General features: G+C 35.0%; 3 protein-coding genes, 1 long non-coding RNA gene and 1 other non-coding gene across 7 annotated transcripts; 2 read left to right on the top strand and 3 right to left on the bottom strand.

Moving 5' to 3' along the window:
* Nucleotides 1–2,105: 2,105 nt before the first annotated feature.
* TRNAK-UUU lies at nt 2,106–2,176 on the bottom strand. The gene has a single exon. It is a non-coding gene; the product is annotated as a tRNA-Lys (tRNA).
* Nucleotides 2,177–5,580: 3,404 nt separating this feature from the next.
* LOC106436341 (serine/threonine-protein kinase tricornered-like) lies at nt 5,581–8,993 on the top strand. 3 transcript variants are annotated; one of them, XM_022692430.2, is made up of 14 exons: nt 5,581–5,928; nt 6,018–6,192; nt 6,271–6,354; nt 6,448–6,689; nt 6,760–7,003; nt 7,122–7,201; nt 7,329–7,413; nt 7,613–7,750; nt 7,840–7,953; nt 8,042–8,089; nt 8,187–8,268; nt 8,357–8,407; nt 8,516–8,581; nt 8,674–8,993. In XM_022692430.2, the coding sequence occupies exons 1-13, from the start codon at nt 5,741–5,743 to the stop codon at nt 8,569–8,571; spliced, it is 1,587 nt and encodes a 528-aa protein (XP_022548151.2). In that variant the 5' UTR covers nt 5,581–5,740; the 3' UTR covers nt 8,572–8,581; nt 8,674–8,993. The 3 variants fall into 3 exon arrangements, with proteins under 3 accessions (XP_022548151.2, XP_013732753.2, XP_022548150.2); XM_013877299.3 differs by having other exon boundaries at nt 5,582–5,928; nt 8,516–8,577; XM_022692429.2 differs by having other exon boundaries at nt 5,582–5,928; nt 8,516–8,993.
* Nucleotides 8,994–10,402: 1,409 nt separating this feature from the next.
* Nucleotides 10,403–12,309, bottom strand: LOC106436352 (threonine synthase 1, chloroplastic-like). The gene has a single exon (XM_013877314.3). The coding sequence runs from the start codon at nt 12,094–12,096 to the stop codon at nt 10,516–10,518; it is 1,581 nt and encodes a 526-aa protein (XP_013732768.1). The 5' UTR covers nt 12,097–12,309; the 3' UTR covers nt 10,403–10,515.
* A 547-nt stretch (nt 12,310–12,856) lies between these two features.
* LOC106436343 (transmembrane protein 230) lies at nt 12,857–13,952 on the bottom strand. The gene is made up of 2 exons (XM_013877302.3): nt 13,436–13,952; nt 12,857–13,166 (listed from the first exon to the last, which is right to left on the bottom strand). Exons 1-2 carry the CDS (start codon nt 13,623–13,625, stop codon nt 13,045–13,047), a joined length of 312 nt encoding a protein of 103 aa, XP_013732756.1. The 5' UTR covers nt 13,626–13,952; the 3' UTR covers nt 12,857–13,044.
* Nucleotides 13,953–14,866: 914 nt separating this feature from the next.
* Nucleotides 14,867–17,051, top strand: LOC111200903. Its single transcript, XR_007316177.1, has 2 exons — nt 14,867–15,850; nt 16,787–17,051. It is a non-coding gene; the product is annotated as an uncharacterized LOC111200903 (long non-coding RNA).
* The last annotated feature ends 61 nt before the right edge of the window (nt 17,052–17,112 follow it).

The following is a 17,112-nucleotide window of genomic DNA, read 5'->3' as shown; positions in this document are numbered from 1 at the left end:
AATAGTGTTATTCTAAAATAGAGTAAAGTTTATCTCCAATGGTTTACTCTATATTTGACTCTAAAAATGAATATTCTTAAATATATATTTTTAATTTTATAACTAATATCTTTTACTTACAAAATTTACAAATTGACTCTTTATTTTTATTTTTCACAAAATATTCATAAATTATATATTTATATCAAACATTTATTATATTAAAACTTACATTACATTTTACTAATAACATAATACATTTTAACTTCAACATTTCCATTAGTAAATCCTTCCCACAAGTGATCAATTAACGAGTTTCATAGTGTGAAATGGATTTTTTTATCTTTGATTTTTTCTTAAATCGACCAAAAAATTCTTCAAATCGAAGATTATCATTCTTTCGTGTCTGAATCTGTGTAAGTGGAACTTCTCTTCCCATTTTAGTTGGTGTGCTAAAATCACATTCATCCTCATATCATGTTGTGTAGAATTATACATGTAGTCCATATGCATTGGTCACCAATACATTTTTATATATTTTAGTTACATACATGCATCAAAAAATATTTTGTTTGTGACTTGCATTCATTGCAAGATCCAGATGTTCGTGAATATTTTCAAGAGGGACAAACACGAATTTTACAAACAAAAAAAACATGGTCAACAACATGAACAAGAAGCTACTCCTTCGTTTACCTCATTTGGACAATATTTTAACAATATTGCTTGATCTAGAAGCAATTTACCAAAAAAATAAGTCATTATTATCTATGGTTTTAATTTTATTTTGAGTTACTTATTTTTAATTTTAGTATTTGTTTCTTTTTCTAATCTTAAAAAAAAAATTAGTGCTTGTTTTCTTTGGCTAATAATAATAAAGTTTAAATATTTATATATATTGTGTTAAACATAATTATGTGTTGTTTGCATAATTAAATTTTTATAAATAGTTTCAAAATAAAAAGATTGAAAAATAAAAGGACTCAAGTATAAATAAAAAAAAGTTTTACTCTATAATAGAGTAAGAAATAGAGTTATTCTAAATATAGAGTAAAAAATATAGTTGCACTGTTTTAGAATGGGATGTAGAGTGAGATTGGAAAGATTTTACTCTATAGTAGAGTTTAGTGTAGAAAATAGAGTTGGGTTGCAATCTCTTTCCTTTTCACCTAGTCCGGCTTTTGTAATCATGTGAAAGTTTACTGTCATGCAGAAGTAATATTAAAATCTCTCTGAGTATTAAACAATACTACATCTCAATGGAACAGAGAATACTGTTACTGTCAGTGAAAACAATGACATGCATTGGTGGTGTGTTCAAATATGTACCTTTGACCCCCACTTTGCCTTTACATCTCTTTACGCATAAACTTGTAAAAGCATTATTATTGACTTATTCTTCATAATACTAAATTACTAATGTAATTTGAGTAATGCAGCTGATGATATAGACAAAACTCAATGCCTAATTAACAAAGTTATTTTGGAGAAGATAAGATCAGTTATTAATTTATTTAGATGCTGATGTGTTCTTCTATTTTTAACCACAGGGTGGTGGGCTAGTGGTCTTGAGGTAGTTAACACACCAATACGGACCCGGGTTCGAATACCCCCTGTGGCCACGGAATGCTTTACGCCCTCCCCAAGTTTAAAGTTATCGCGGCGTTGGTGCTGGGTCCTTGGGTAATGGGTATTAGTGCCGGCTGGTTCCGGGCCAGGGGGATTAGATGGTTGGCAATCGGAAACCATGTGCGGATTACGGGCCTTTGGGCAAATGGAAACCACGTGCGGATTACGGGTCACCTTTGAACCTCTTGTTAAAAAAAAAAAAAAAAAAAAAAAGAACAGTATCAACAGAAAAAGTCATGTAGTCATATAAATAATACAATGTAAACGATTGCTATTTAGCATACATAGTTTAATGGTCAACTCTGTCTTTTTGTAATAAACATTTTATTACTGGTTAATAAAGTATTTGATATATTTTTCGTGACAGTTATATAAGAAAAATAGGACTCCTCATAAACAGAAAATCAAAAGGAAGTTCATCAAGCTTCTCTGAATAAACTCCTCACGAGTACCCAAACGCCGCCGTTTCTGAAAATTTGAAATTCGAAAAATTAAAACGCCGACTGTGGGATCGAACCCACGGCCACGGGATTAAAAGTCACGCGCTCTACCACTGAGCTAAGTCGGCTACACGTTTGTATAACCCGTTATGTCTATAATATCATTATTTAGTCGAATTTATTTTATTTCTCCAGAAAAAGAGAACAATTTATTTAATAATTTAATTTTATATAAATCTGTTCGAAATGATCTATTGTTGGAAAAATACGAGAGAAAATCATCTGTAAAGTCTACAATGCTTGTGTTTCAAGATTGGGTCTCTCCAAGATGAGCTTCATTAACTTGGGTTTGCATATATTGAAATTCGGATGTTCAAAAGGAAAAAAAAGAAGCATATATTGAAATCCTAATATAAGAATTGGGTTGCGTTGATTTCTATCGGGAAAGGGGTTTCTACCAAGTCCAGGTCTGGGCTTTGGACCATGCAATTTACGTAGTAATGCAGCAATAGATGATATGACTACTTTTTAGCAGGACACATAAAGTTCATTTCGGCGACACACAAATCTTTGTTATGTATCTATATAATTTTTACACACCAATATGTAAATTATCTCCATAAATACCTAAATCCTTGTAAGATATCTCACTTAAGAATTACCAACAAAGTCAGTAAATGTTAGATTGCTAACATATTTGATAACAATGCGATCACATTTGTTTATAGACCTTTGAACACTTTTGAGATTTGTTGTTAAACGGCTGATATATTTAATCAATTACAATTTGTTTATATCAATTAAAATTTTAAATATTTTTATATTATACACATATTCAAGATTAATAGCAATCTCATATAGAAATGTTGCTAATAATGAATAAAAGTATATAAACAATTTATATGATGTTTGCTACATTCAATGTTACACTGCTAAGCTTCCTAATAGCCAATAACAAAAAAAAAATATTATCTGTGAAATGTAATGTTTAGTTGTTACAAAATAAACGGCTAATATGTTTCATTGCATATAGCAATCTAAAATATATTGATTGGGCCTAACTGGTTTCCCATCAACCACGCGTAAACGCAGTTTTTGCGATTGTTAGCGGTTGACAGCGTTTCGAAACAATCATACAAACCGCTACAAATCGTTTTAAATCACTCCAAAAACTCTTAAAATCAAAAGCTGGTTCCAACGAACGCTTATGGGTGCAGGCGGTTGCAGGTGGATAAATAAATATAAAATTATTTTAAAAAACTTAAAATAGAAATATTATAAAATATATATATATATATATACACATTTTATATATTTAATTTAAATTCACAAACAATATTATAAATAAACATAATATTATTATAAATCATATTATATTAATAATCATTATATTTTATCACAATATCATCTTTTTCTATTTTTATAATGTTATAATATGTTAATATTGTTAATTTATTATTAAACTGCTGCAATATCTTATAATCAACCAGTCACAAATATCCCGTAAACGCAACAATTTTTAAACGTTATGCCAGTCGTACAAAACGCTTAATAACGTTTGGAACCGCAACCACCCACATCAGCAAACTCGTGCATCTGCAACTGCTACGTTTGAACTGGTCGGGCCCTTATTGAACCTAAACAACTAAGCTAGTGTTGTTCTTTTCATCTCCACATTTTTCACCTTTACCCACCTAAATTTAAAAGTCAGCATTGGTGATAATGCTTCTCGCAAGCTTCCTTGATGCATCTCTAACCGAAAATATGATTTTTTTTGCTTGGCTGGTTAAACAAATGACAACCACATACACGATTAGATTGCCAAAACTTTTGTCGGGCTAATATATAGTATAGTTGGAGTAACGAAATTTCCGTCCAACCAATATTATATGTACACATCTAAATAACCATTTCTAAATAATGAAATGGATTATCTTATTGACTCTTTTTTAAATGTCCGAGATTTGAAGTTAGATGTCCGAGATTTGAAGTTACTGACTCATTATCTTATTCTAGTATTTTTGCTTTTATATTAAATAACAATATTGAGATAAATTTTTAACGTAATATTTGTATTTCTTCGTTATATTAAAATAAGTGAATATGCAATATAAAAAAATAAATAATAAGTAAATATGAAGTAGAAGAAATACAAATATTACGTTAAAAATTTAGCTCAATATTATTATTTAATATAAAAGCAAAAATATTAGAATAAATAAATATACAATATAATAAAAAACTAAACAATAATTAAATGTACAATATAAGAAATAAGAATATTACATTAGATATTTAGCGTAATATTAGAATAAGTAAATATACAATATAGAAGAAATAAATAATAAAAATATATATAATATAAAAAGTAGAAAAAATATATTAACTATATATCTGAAAAATATTAAATAAAATAAATAATACATTAAAAATATATTTTAGTATTACCATTTGATATAAAATAATAAGAATAGTTAGATAATTAACATTTGAAGATCAATATAGCTACGCGCGGATTAATCCCTAGTCCAGTTAATAAAGAAAATTACATTTCATCATTTACTATTAATGACCCACGTGTAAGAGCATCTCCAATGTAAAACTGCATTTTTTTCTCTAAAATGGAGTAAAAGTGAAAATGGAGTAAAATTTCTCCAACCCTACTCCATTTCCCACTCCATAATGGAATGATGAATAAACAAAAAAATAAACTACTCCATTTATGGAGTAAATTTCATTATGGAGTGAGATATGGAGTTGGGTTGAAACATTAGCCCTGTTCGTTTGGTTGCCGCAGGTTTCGGCGTCAGCGGCAGCGGCAGCGTCAATAAGGATAGTTGTTGTTCGTTTCGCAGACGCTGCCGCTGCCGCTGACGCTGCCGCATACGGCGTCAGCCGCAGGACGCGGTGTTCGGACGCGGCGTCAGACGCAGCTTCCTGCGTCAACGAAACGAACAAGAGTTGACGCAGAATGTTGACGCTGCCGCTGCCGTCGGTACCAGCGGCAACCAAACGAACAGCCATATTACTTATTCCATATCCACTTTTACTCTATTTTAAATGAAAAAATGGAGTTGGGATGGAGATGCCCTAAATTAGTGGTTTGTGAACCTTTCTTAAAAAAAAAAAGAAATCTTACTTTTCCCCCTAATATAGCAAAAATAGAAAACCAAAAATGTCAAGGTAACTACTGATTCCATTTGTCTGAATGCCAAACTTGTACGCACATAAAAAATCTCATTTTAATATGTGAAACAGTTTATTTTTCATTATTATATGTAATAAGATCTAGGGAGAATTCTACATTTACCACAAATACAAATATGGTATGTCAAACAATTTCTCTAAGATATAGGAACATGATCCAGTTAATAAAGTTTGTCAAAAATTACATTCCATCATATACTATTAATGACCCACGTGTAAGTTCGTGGTTTGTGGAAGTTTTTTTATTTTAAAAAAATTATCTTACTTTTTTCCTCCATATGTAGCTAAAATAGAAAACCAAAAAATCTCAAGGTAATTACTGATTTCATTGTCTGAATGCCAAACTTGTACATTTGTATGGATGTGAAAGAGACTTTGCTTTGCTTTCCTTCTCCCACTCAAAATGTTGCGAAAGTTTCTCTGCATTTAGAGAAAGAGAAAGGAATAGTTTTTATTTTCGTTTGTTCTTTGGAGAGAAAAAAAAGATGGAGAATTGTGAAACGGATCACGAGGAGGAGGTGGTGGAGAAGATGACGTCATCTCCGACGTCGGAGGTCGTGGAGGATGAAGGGTTGGTTTCAAATTCGACATTGGAGAAAGTTGCTGCAGCGAAGAAGTATATAGAGGACCATTACAGCAAACGCATGAGACACATCCAACAACGTAAAGAAAGGTACTTTTGTGCACGCCATCTGTTTGTTAATATTCCCAAGAGAACAATAAAATAGCAATCTGAATTTGTCATTTCTTTTTGAGTTGCAGGCGTTTGGTGCTAGAACAAAAGATAGCATCTTTAGATGTATCGGAGAAAGAACAACACGAGTTGCTTGAGGATCTGCAGAGGAAAGAGACAGAGTATACTAGGTTAATGAGGAACAGGCTTTGCGTTGATGATTTTGATCTTCTCAGTATTATTGGTAGAGGGGCTTTCGGTGAGGTTAGTCTTTTTTTTTGTGTGTTTTATGTAGAAATTAGAGGCACTTTGGTTGTTTTGTAAATGTGGTATCTTTCTTAGGTAAGGCTATGCCGTGAGAAAAAGACTGGCAACATTTATGCGATGAAGAAGCTGAGGAAGTCTGAAATGCTTAGTAGGGGGCAAGTGAGAGTCTTACAATGATCTCATTTCATTCTTTGTTTTACATTATATGTATACAAGTCTCAGATACCCTTTTTGGTTGTTGGTTCTAAATAGGTTGAACATGTTAGATCTGAGAGGAACTTGCTAGCAGAAGTTGCTAGTGACTGTATTGTGAAGCTTTATTACTCGTTCCAAGATCCAGAATACTTGTACCTTATTATGGAGTATCTGTCCGGTGGTGATGTGATGACTTTGCTTATGAGGGAAGAGACCTTGACTGAGACGGTGGCTCGGTTTTACATTGCACAAAGTGTTTTGGCTATTGAGTCGATACATGAACATAACTATGTTCACAGGTTGGTTTAACTTATTTTCCCGGGGCTCATTAAGATGAATACAGTGTTAAACTGGATGTATCTTTTGTAGGGATATAAAACCAGACAACCTTCTGTTGGACAAGAATGGTCATATGAAGCTGTCAGATTTTGGTCTTTGTAAGCCTCTCGACTGTAGACATATATCGGCTATGAAAGTAAATGAACCTTTGAATGATGAGAATACGAATGAATCAATCGAATGTGATGAGCACTGCGCGATAGGACGCCGAGGAAGGCGCTGGAGAAGTCCGTTGGAACAGCTGCAACATTGGCAGATACACAGAAGAAAACTGGTATAGAAAAAAAAAACTCAGTTTTAAGCCTTTTATTATGATAGTCGTCTTATTTTATCACATTTGGGGTGTGCTTTAAACTGCTCCTTTGGATTTATGTCTTTTGGATTCGAAACAGGCATATTCAACTGTTGGTACCCCTGATTATATTGCCCCTGAAGTGTTGCTCAAGAAGGGATATGGTGTAGAATGTGACTGGTGGGTCACCCAAAATATCTTTGTATTCTCCGTAGAACTGTGCTTTCATGATCAGTTTGTTATCTTTTCTTGCTGATTCATTACTTAAGTTCTGCTCATCGACTCATACACATTCATTCAACTGCAGGTGGTCTTTGGGAGCCATTATGTATGAGATGCTCGTTGGTTATCCCCCATTTTACTCTGATGACCCTGTAACAACATGTAGAAAGGTCTCTTTGCTACTACTTTACAGTAGTTTCACTTTTTTCTTTATCTCATTTGCTGAGATAGTTATAGACAGAGAAAGTGTTCAATAGTTCCGAACATGTTTTGCGTTGCCTTGTTATTGTCACACCTTTTCTTTTTCTCAGACACAAAATTGACCATTCTTTTCCGTTATCCCGAATGTTTTGCATGATGGATTTTAAGATTGTGGGATGGAGAACTCATTTGGTATTCCCCGATGATGCAAGGTTGACACCTGAGGCACGAGATCTCATTTGTAGCTTGCTCTGTGATTCTGAGCATAGGCTTGGTTCTCATGGAGCCGGAGCTGAGCAAATTAAAGTACGTAAATATAATAACAAACGCTGTTTACTCTCTCCTCTTCTCTGTTACCATCCACTTTTTTTATTGACAAAACAAGACACATCTAGGCTCATCCTTGGTTCAAAGATGTGGAATGGGAAAATCTATACGAGATGGATGCAGCGTTCAAGCCAGTTGTTAATGGAGAACTTGATACCCAGAATTTTATGAAGTTTGATGAGGTAACAAAAAACGCCATCTCAAGGTTTATAAAGTTCTCATTCTATCTTTCAGTGGCCGCATCACAATCATCTTCTGGTTCTTCCTTAGGTGGACTGTCCAAAACCAACAAGAACTGGATCTGGACCGTCATGGAAGGTTACCACAGTTCTAAGGAAAATCTTATTTGCTTATTCCGTGTCTCTTGTTCTCTACTTATCAATCTATCTACTGGGCCTTTGTATTTTGCTTGAAGGTGAGCATAACCCCTCAAAACATAAACTTTGTGGGATATACATACAGAAACTTTGACGCTGTCCGTTCTCGCCGGTCTTTAGGTGCAACTCTTCTTCTTTGTGTCCTGGTTAACATCATTTCTCTTCTGCATTGTGGCTTCTCATAGTTTATTGAAAAATATAATTGCAGACATCAAAGGAAACCTTTCGCCACCACGTTCATCAACTGACTCCACCCTAAGTAAGCCTCTTGTTAATTAGCACTTGCATGTTTCCCTCTTCTTCATTGCAAACAAAATAACATGCTCTGGACTACATTTCCATGCCTTAACTTCATCTTAAATCTCAGGTGACTCTGCAATCGATTACGCCAAGCTTTCTACAGTTGATGATTCACAACAGTGACTCTATGCAAGTCATCTTCTTCTTCTTCTACAAAACATTCCTCTGCAACTTTTTATATGTTTCTTGCTCCATTGAATTTTTTTTATTCTTTTAAATGTACAGACATAACTGCGTGCAGCTGAATAGAGAAGAGAAGATATTGAGGAAATTCTCTTTTTTCCGCAGCTGCTTTTTTATCTGCCCAGAACTGGCCGTTCATTTATTATTTCTTGCACGGCCAGTTTAACTTGTGGCAGTTCCAGCCGTTTATTTCCCGCCATTCTTTACTTAATTTTTGTTAGCAACATCCAAAACCTGTTTTTTAAAACATTTTTCTTTTTAATTTGACTTTGCGGCTATTTGATCATCTTCCTTTCCGCTTTTTTTGTTTGTTTGTAAATATTGTTATGCTCTTGTTAATAAATTTATGGCTTCATTTCAAATCTGATTAGTGAGAGATGATAGGAAAACTTATATTACATTTTGTAATTTTATAACAGAAATCAGATGTATGCTCATTTGAATCTTTATCTACTCAAATATTTTTAGTGAAAGATGCCTTTGACCGCACGCTCTTTCCCATTCTCTTTAAGACTCGGTCATCTAGAGGTCTCCCATCCCCTCCTCTTTTCCATCGGATCTTGCTCTCAACCACCTAAGTACGCGGCTTTAACTGGAAGCCTTCTCTGTTTTCCACATAGATCTGGAAGGTTCCTGGAGTGGCAAACCTCGATGATAAGGTCGAGTCAGGACCTTCCTGGTGGTTTGTCGGATCCTCCGACTCAATTTCTCTGTTTGAGGACACTGAAGTAGAAGCTGGAGTCTTCTTTTCTCCATCTTTATATAAATAAGTTTCCCTTTCCAACAAAGTGATGTCAGAACTAAGATTTTTTTAAAGATGACAAGTAATGGTGTTCTCTTCCAAGTTCCGATGCTCACAAAAACCAACTATGACAACTGGAGTCTAAGGATGATATATATCCTAAGAGCGCATGATGTGTAGAAGATAGTTGAGAAAGACTTCACTGAACCGGAGAATGATGATGGTCTATCTCAAACTCAAAAGGTAGTTTGAGATACTCAAGGAAGAGAGACAAAAAGACTCTATCTAATATATTAAAGATTAGATGAAGACACATTTGATAAGGTTTCTGGAGTAAAGACGCCTAAAGAAGCATGGGAGAAGCTTCAAACCTCTTACAAGAAAAAAAAAAAGTTAAAATGATAAGTTCTAAACTCCAAGAGGAAATTTTGAAGCTTTACAAATAAATGAAAGTGAATTCATCTCTGATTAATTTTCAAGAGTCTACGGTCACTAATAACCTGAAAAAATGGTGGAAAGTTAGATGAGGTGAGAATCATGGAGAAAGCTTTTAGATTGTTGGATCCAAAATTTGAGCATATTGTAAACGTGATTGAAAAAACAAAAGCTTTGGAGAAGACGGTGACGATGGAGCAGCTTGTTAGATCACCACAATCATATGAAAAGGAGACGAAGAAGAAGAAGAAGAATTAAAGAAGATGTCGTATAGCAATTTCTTAAAATATGAATTGATCATAAGGAAGAAAACAGATTCTGGATGTTTGTGAGGTCTTTATGACCTCCACCTAAGTTTAATTGAATGAAGTTGTTGTGTTTCAAAAAAAAAAGAAACTCAGTTTGGACAAGGACCCATCTCCCACATCTTATTTAACAATCCCATCTGTTTTCTGGATATGACCTGAGTCACATAGACCATGTAAAAGATGATTGTGCATGACCAAACCTGCAACAAACCCACTCTGTATCATTAAACCAAAACTATATTTTCCCTGCGCAGACTATAAAATCAAAATGTATCTGCAGACAAGATTGTTCTGAAAATTTGCATAAAAATATATACCAAAAGAATATTACAAGTAGTATAAACAGAACACAAACGTAGATAGACATACAAGTAGCTAAGATAAAAACAACGGCCGGTATTATGACCTAAGTTCCTTACTCCCCAAGTAACCCTTGAGGACATCCATGACAGCTCCAAAATCCGCCTTCACTTCAACCGGCGGATTTGAGAACCGGCAAGCCATATCCGGTATAGCTTTCGAGTGGTAATCAATCTTAGCCTGAGTGAACTTCAACCCGTGAGCAGTACTCACCACCACGGTCCGATCAGTCGGTGCAATCACCCCTTGGCTCCTCAATTTAAACAGAGCCGTCAGTGCAACACCAGTGTGCGGACACACAAACATCCCTGTCGAATCAGCCTGTGCCATCGCATCCATCAGCTCCTCTTCCGTGGCCTCTTCCACAATACCGTCGCAGTTTCTAAGCGCATACACCGCTCTGTCTATCGAAACCGGATCACCAATCTGAATCGCGGAGGCGAAAGTAGCGTTCGCCTTAACCGGTTTGAACTCTTTCCACCCTGACTTGTAATGCAAGTAAAGCGGATTCGCGTTAGCGGCCTGCGCGCAAACCAGCCTAGGGATCCTATCGACAAGTCCCAGCTCTTGACACATTTTAAAACCCTTGTAAAACGCGTAGATGTTACCGAGATTGCCTCCAGGAACAATCACCCAATCAGGAACTTGCCAGTTAAACTGCTGAAGGATCTCTATAGCTGCTGTCTTCTGCCCTTCTAACCTCAAACTATTCAACGAGTTAGCTAAATAAATCGGCAACTCGGAGGTAATCTCTCTGATCAGCTTCATACATCCGTCAAAATCTGTGTCTATGCTCAGAACAAACGCACCGTTAGCTATCGGCTGAACCAGCTGCGCCATGGAGATTTTGTTCGCCGGTAGGATCACGATCGAAGGGATCCCTGCGGATGCGCAGTAAGCGGAGAGAGCGGCGGAAGTGTCTCCCGTGGAAGCGCATCCGACTCCGACCACCGGTTTGTTCATCTTCCTTAGACGGTTGACTTGGCTGACCAGCACAGTCATGCCGAGATCCTTGAAGCTTCCCGTGTGGCTGATTCCACAGTGTTTCACCCACAAGTCGTTCATCCCGAGGAACGTTTTCCCGAACCTCTCGGCCCAGAAGAGGTTCGAGTTTCCTTCGAAGGCCGAAACGATGTCGTCGTGGTCGATCTCGGGGAGGACCCACTCTTTCTTGGACCAGACTCCGGAGCCGTAGGGCCACTTGGTTTTCCCGACGCGGGAGTCGAAGAGGTTGCGCCAGTAAGCTCCGTCGTGGGCCCTCAAGGCGTCGAGGTCGTGCTGGACGTCGAGCAGGCCACCGGATTCGCTGCGGTAGACGATGTCGTCGAGGGAGTAGGACTCGGTGGAGCCGGGGGGAGCGTTGAACGGGACGTATCTGGCGGAGAAGGGATTCGCGGAGGTGGAGCGGTGGCGGCGAGCTTCGTCGCGGATGTTGTCTTCGGTTCGAGTAGGCTTTACGGTCGGAGAAGAAGATGAAGAAGAAGAAGCACCGTTGCTGCTGCCGTCGGTGGAGGAGAGGATGGCGTGACGGGGGAGGGTTGGTGGACGACGGTGGAGAGAGTTTTGAGTAGGGAGGTTGAAGGAGAAGAGAGAGGAACTGGAGAAAGAGCATGACGTCATGTTTGAGAGAGAGAGGGATGGAGAAGTGAGAGGCGGGTAGTGTTTGTGGCGGCACGATAGAGAGAAGGAAGAGCCAAGTTCAGCTCAACAGGTCTTAACGGTTTAGCTGTAACTGATCCTGACGTGTTAGTTTGTGGGACCTAACCGTCCAAGAACCATTTGTATATATGGAATATACCCCAAGTTTAAACATGTGTTTTGTCGTAATTAACGAGTACAAATAATAGTTGCAACTTGCAAATGGCACAAAAGATTTGGATAATCCATTTCTATTTTTTTTTTCAAAAGTAAGTTGATAAAAAAAAATACAATTTGTTATATAAAAAAAAAGAGTGCAGGTCCGATTAAACGTTTGGAATAGGATTTGATTAACCCCTACGAATAAACAATTTGGACTTGGTGTAACAATAGGAGTACCAGGAGGAACAGTTTGAATTGGTGTAGCATTCATTAGAGGATCAGCACCATATGGCACAGAACTACACACCTTGAGGAAACGACCTTCTCGTGAGCTTTAGAATCTTAAAATGAGTCCATTATTCCATTTTAGAAATTAGAACTATTTATAAGCTTTCCTCAATACATTCCTTTTGGTTAAGATATAGCAGCACTCTGTGTTTTAAGACTTCTTTTGTTCTAGAAAGATTAATCTTACAATTCTCTATGTAAGGATAACGTTTTTTAAACAAGAATCATTACATATGACAAGTTTTGACTATTTTTTAACACGGCTGAGGTATATAAAGACACAAAACTAATGAGTAATAATGACCTAACATAGAGAATGAGAAATCAAAAGAGATTACATATCAAACACGGATCATTCAAGTCATGCAAACATCACACTAAAGAGAAGAAGTCATTAAGCAATACAAAACCTACCATTAGAAACAACAACAGCCTATACATTGAGTAAGGGAGAGAAGAGAGCGAGATTCATAAGGGTGGTTAAACGGATGGTATGTTGGAGAAGGAGAAGCCTGTATATCCTTTGTAAGCGTAATATGCAATCCGCGTATAGTAAAACCCCGGGAGAAACACAAGACACCCGAGTACAATGAAGAAGACACCTGTTTCACCAGCCAACAATCAGACAACAATATCATTAAAAATGAGTCTTTGGTAATTACTTATCCCAATTATTGTTTTTGAAATAGAACCAAAAAGACAGTATCTTTGTTATACAATCATCTACAACCCACTTGATGTATACTTTGTTTAACATAGCAGCAAAGAGATGTGTAAAATGCATAAGCAACAACAAACAAAGATCAAAACCAGCTAATTATAGAAACCCAAATTCTTCAGGAAAGTATATTCACTAGCTAATGAATCGTACCGTGGCCTCGATCACCGCCAACGCGGTTGTACGCCATGAAGAAACCGGAGACGATTCCTACGATTCCGAACAAGAGGAGAGCCACCGCGAGTGAGATCTCCTTCACCGGCGGTCGATTACTGACGGTGTACGACGTCCCAATCATTAGGTCCTCGTCCGAGATCGAGAACGCGTGGTCTACGTAAGCCATTGAATAGCTACTTTTGAATCAACTTCACCGGAAAACGATTAGAATCAACAGCGATGCCGATTTTAGGGTTTCGTCGTGAGATAAGCTCAAGATCGGAAGCTCGAAGACGACGGGGGTTGATGATAGTTTTCGTTAAAGCAGCCAAAATCTCGCCGGATTAGTTTTCTATACGGGAAGTACGTGTCGTTTAATTTCAATCGTGAAACCGCAAGACGTCTAAACTCTGAAGTAAGAAATATAAAACAAATTGAGTAAGTTCGGGGAAAATTCGCATTTTAAATTTTTCACATTTACACACATTTTAAACAAACCAATTTTTTTCACTAGCATTTCTAACATTCAAAATAAAAACTTTAACATATCTAAATCTTGAATTTTCCTTTCTGCCAAAAATCGATAATGAAAGATGATCTGGCAAAAAGTAATAATTTGGCAAAATGACTAAGTAAATAGTGATTATGTGTAATTTATTTTTAATTATTATTCTAATTTATTTTAAATAAGAATTGAAATAAAATAAATTTTTTATAAATAAATATATATAAGTTTGAAAGTTCTAAGGTTAATAAAACTGTAAAATTAACAAAAAAACAAAAGTTTGAAGATTTTATTTTTAGAAAAATATAAGATGTCATGCTATCAAATTAACAGACATGAAGAAGAAGAAATATATATAATTGGAATTTAAAAAAACAGTGAACACGAATTATTATGGTATAACATTTTCTAGATGACAAAATATCAAATCGGATAAGTATATTTGTTGTAGGTGAGCAGTCCTTGTCTAATTACATATTTTCGACATGATTTTGAATTTTAATTATGTAATTGATATATATATATATATATCAATTACATAATTAAAATTCATTATATATATATATATATATATATATATTTATATAAGTTTATAGCATAACATCTTATGCTTTTCAAAAAAAAAATTCATTATTCATTTTTGATTATTTAGTTTTTTAGTTTATAATTTTTTTAATTATAAATATAATTTTAATATCTTTTATTTTATTTTTATTTAGTATATTAATTGAAAATAAATTTTCAAAACACTTTTTAAAAAATTACAGCCATCGTTATTTATTTATCTCGCCAAATCATCACTTCGTGACACATCATACTTTTATGTCATCAGATTTTGGCAGAAAAAGAAATTCAAGGTTTAATATGTTCAATTTTCTATTTGAATAGTTAGAAATATAAAAATAGTTCAAATTTTAAAGTGCTTGTAAGCTTTAGCATGAAAAGATTAAAATGTGATTTTTCCATTAGTTTATCTTTTTATGACATTATCATTATTCGGGGTTGGGATCAAATTTTTAAATTTATTTCTTTAGTTTTATTCGAGTTTGACTTTCTTTTGAGTCAGGTTTCGTGAAAATAAATTATGATTCTGTTTAAAATCTGTTTATATCCAAACTCATTTCGAATTAATAATATTCCAGTTCTTATATTTTCAAATATAGTTCTTTTTAACGATTTTAGATATATTTTTTATTTAGGTTTTAAATACTATTTTTGAATACTAATTCATGGTAAGAATGTGATGCATATGATATTGGTATAGATGTTGTCTTGATGCAAAAAAGGAAGCTCGTTACTTTCTTCATTGAGAAATTAGGTGAGCAATCTTAAACTACCTAACATGTGACAGTGAGCTTTAGTTGGAGCTTTGCAAATTTGGCAACACTATTTTTGGCGTAAGGAATTTGTCATCCATACGGATCATAAGTCTTTCAAACATTTTAAAGGCCAGCAAAAACTGAACAAAAGATATGCTAGGTGGGTTAAGTTTATAGAAGCATTTTCTTATGTCATCCGCTACCTAAAACATTGTGGCTGATACACTCTCTAGAAAGTATGTTCTCTTTTCCATTCTCAATGTTGAGTTGTTGGGGCTTGAAAAAAATCAAAACTTACTATAAGAATGATATGAATTTCAAAGAGGTGTACCAATCTTGTGAAAAGTTTGCTCACAGCAAGTATTATAAGTTGGATGACTATCTTTTTTTGAAACCCGTTTGTGTGTACCTAACAGATCCTTGAAAGAATTGTTGTCAGGAATGGAGAAGGTCTCATGTGTCATTTTTGATGTGAAGACGTTGGAAGCTTTCATGGAATATTTTTCTTTTGGATGTATATGAGAAAATATGTGGAAAGAATTTGTGGGAGATGCACTACTTGCAAACTTGCCTTAGGTCAATCACAACGTAAGTACCATTCTCTGTCTATACCTTCTGAACCTTGGATTGGTATGTCGATGGATTTTGTGTTAGGATTACCTAGAACTAAGAAAATAAGAGATTCAATCTTTGTTGTGGTCAACATGTATTCGAAAATGGCTTAATTCATTGTTTGTCATAGAACGGATGATGGCTTCAATTGTTCTTTAGAGAAATTGTAAGTTTGCATAGCAGTTTTAGGACAATTGTTTTTGATAAAGACACCAAATTTCATGTTTAAAAAAGTGTTCAAAAAAAGACACCAAATTTCTAAGTCATTTTTGGAGAATAGTTTGATCTAAATAGAATTATATAAAGTAGAATTATATAAGAGTTCTTTTTAGAAATCAGAATATATATATATATATATATATATTATATATGTGTGTTATAAAATATATTTAATATTTAAGAGATCAAGAACTATCAGTGGTAAGAATGTGATGTATATGATATTGGTATAGATGTTGTCTTGATGCAAGAAAGGAAGCTCGTTACTTTCTTCACTGAGAAATTAGGTGAGCAATCTTAAACTACCTAACGCGTGACAATGAGTTGTATGCTTTGGTTCGAGTTTTGTAAATTTGACAATTCTATTTTTGGCATAAAGAATTTGTCATCTACAAGGATCATGAGTCTTTCAAACATTTTAAAGGCCAGCAAAAGCTAAACAAAAGACATGCTCGGTGGGTTAAGCTCATAGAAGCATTTTTCTTATGTCATCAGCTACCAAAAACATTGGGTGATGATTATCTGTGAATTTATCTCCGGTTTGTGGCTGCCATTGTCAAGTTTATGAATTACTCTGCACAACTTCTTTGTATTGATTATATAAAGATAGAGAGAGCTATTTTGATTTCATAACAAACTTGTATTCTCTGTATTGACTTTCAAATGTTTTCTTGTTCACATTTGTCTTTGCAGAGAGAAAGCATCAGATCACTGCGTTATTCATGGACATGAAGCACAAGGAGACAGAGCTAGCATAGAGACGTTGAAAAGGATTGCTCACTAAAGCTGACACACAAACTAAATACGGATGGGGACTTGCTCTTGTTTCTTTCAATCTTGGGACATTGGCAACGGATTTTCTGTAACTCATTTCCTTATATGAATGAATCTACTCTCAGCAGAATGCTTTAATTGTCTCACAAGCTGTGTTATAAGGGCTTTATCGATTTGTAAATAATTCTCAGATTTAATCCAGAGTCGGTCCTTGAATACAAACGATCTGTTCACTACTGTTTTGG

The sequence above is a fragment of the Brassica napus genome, chromosome A9, assembly GCF_020379485.1.
Source record: "Brassica napus cultivar Da-Ae chromosome A9, Da-Ae, whole genome shotgun sequence".
NCBI lineage: Eukaryota > Viridiplantae > Streptophyta > Magnoliopsida > Brassicales > Brassicaceae > Brassica > Brassica napus.
The sequence above is the reverse complement of the archived record's forward strand: the minus strand, read 5'-3'. Positions and strand labels throughout refer to the sequence as shown.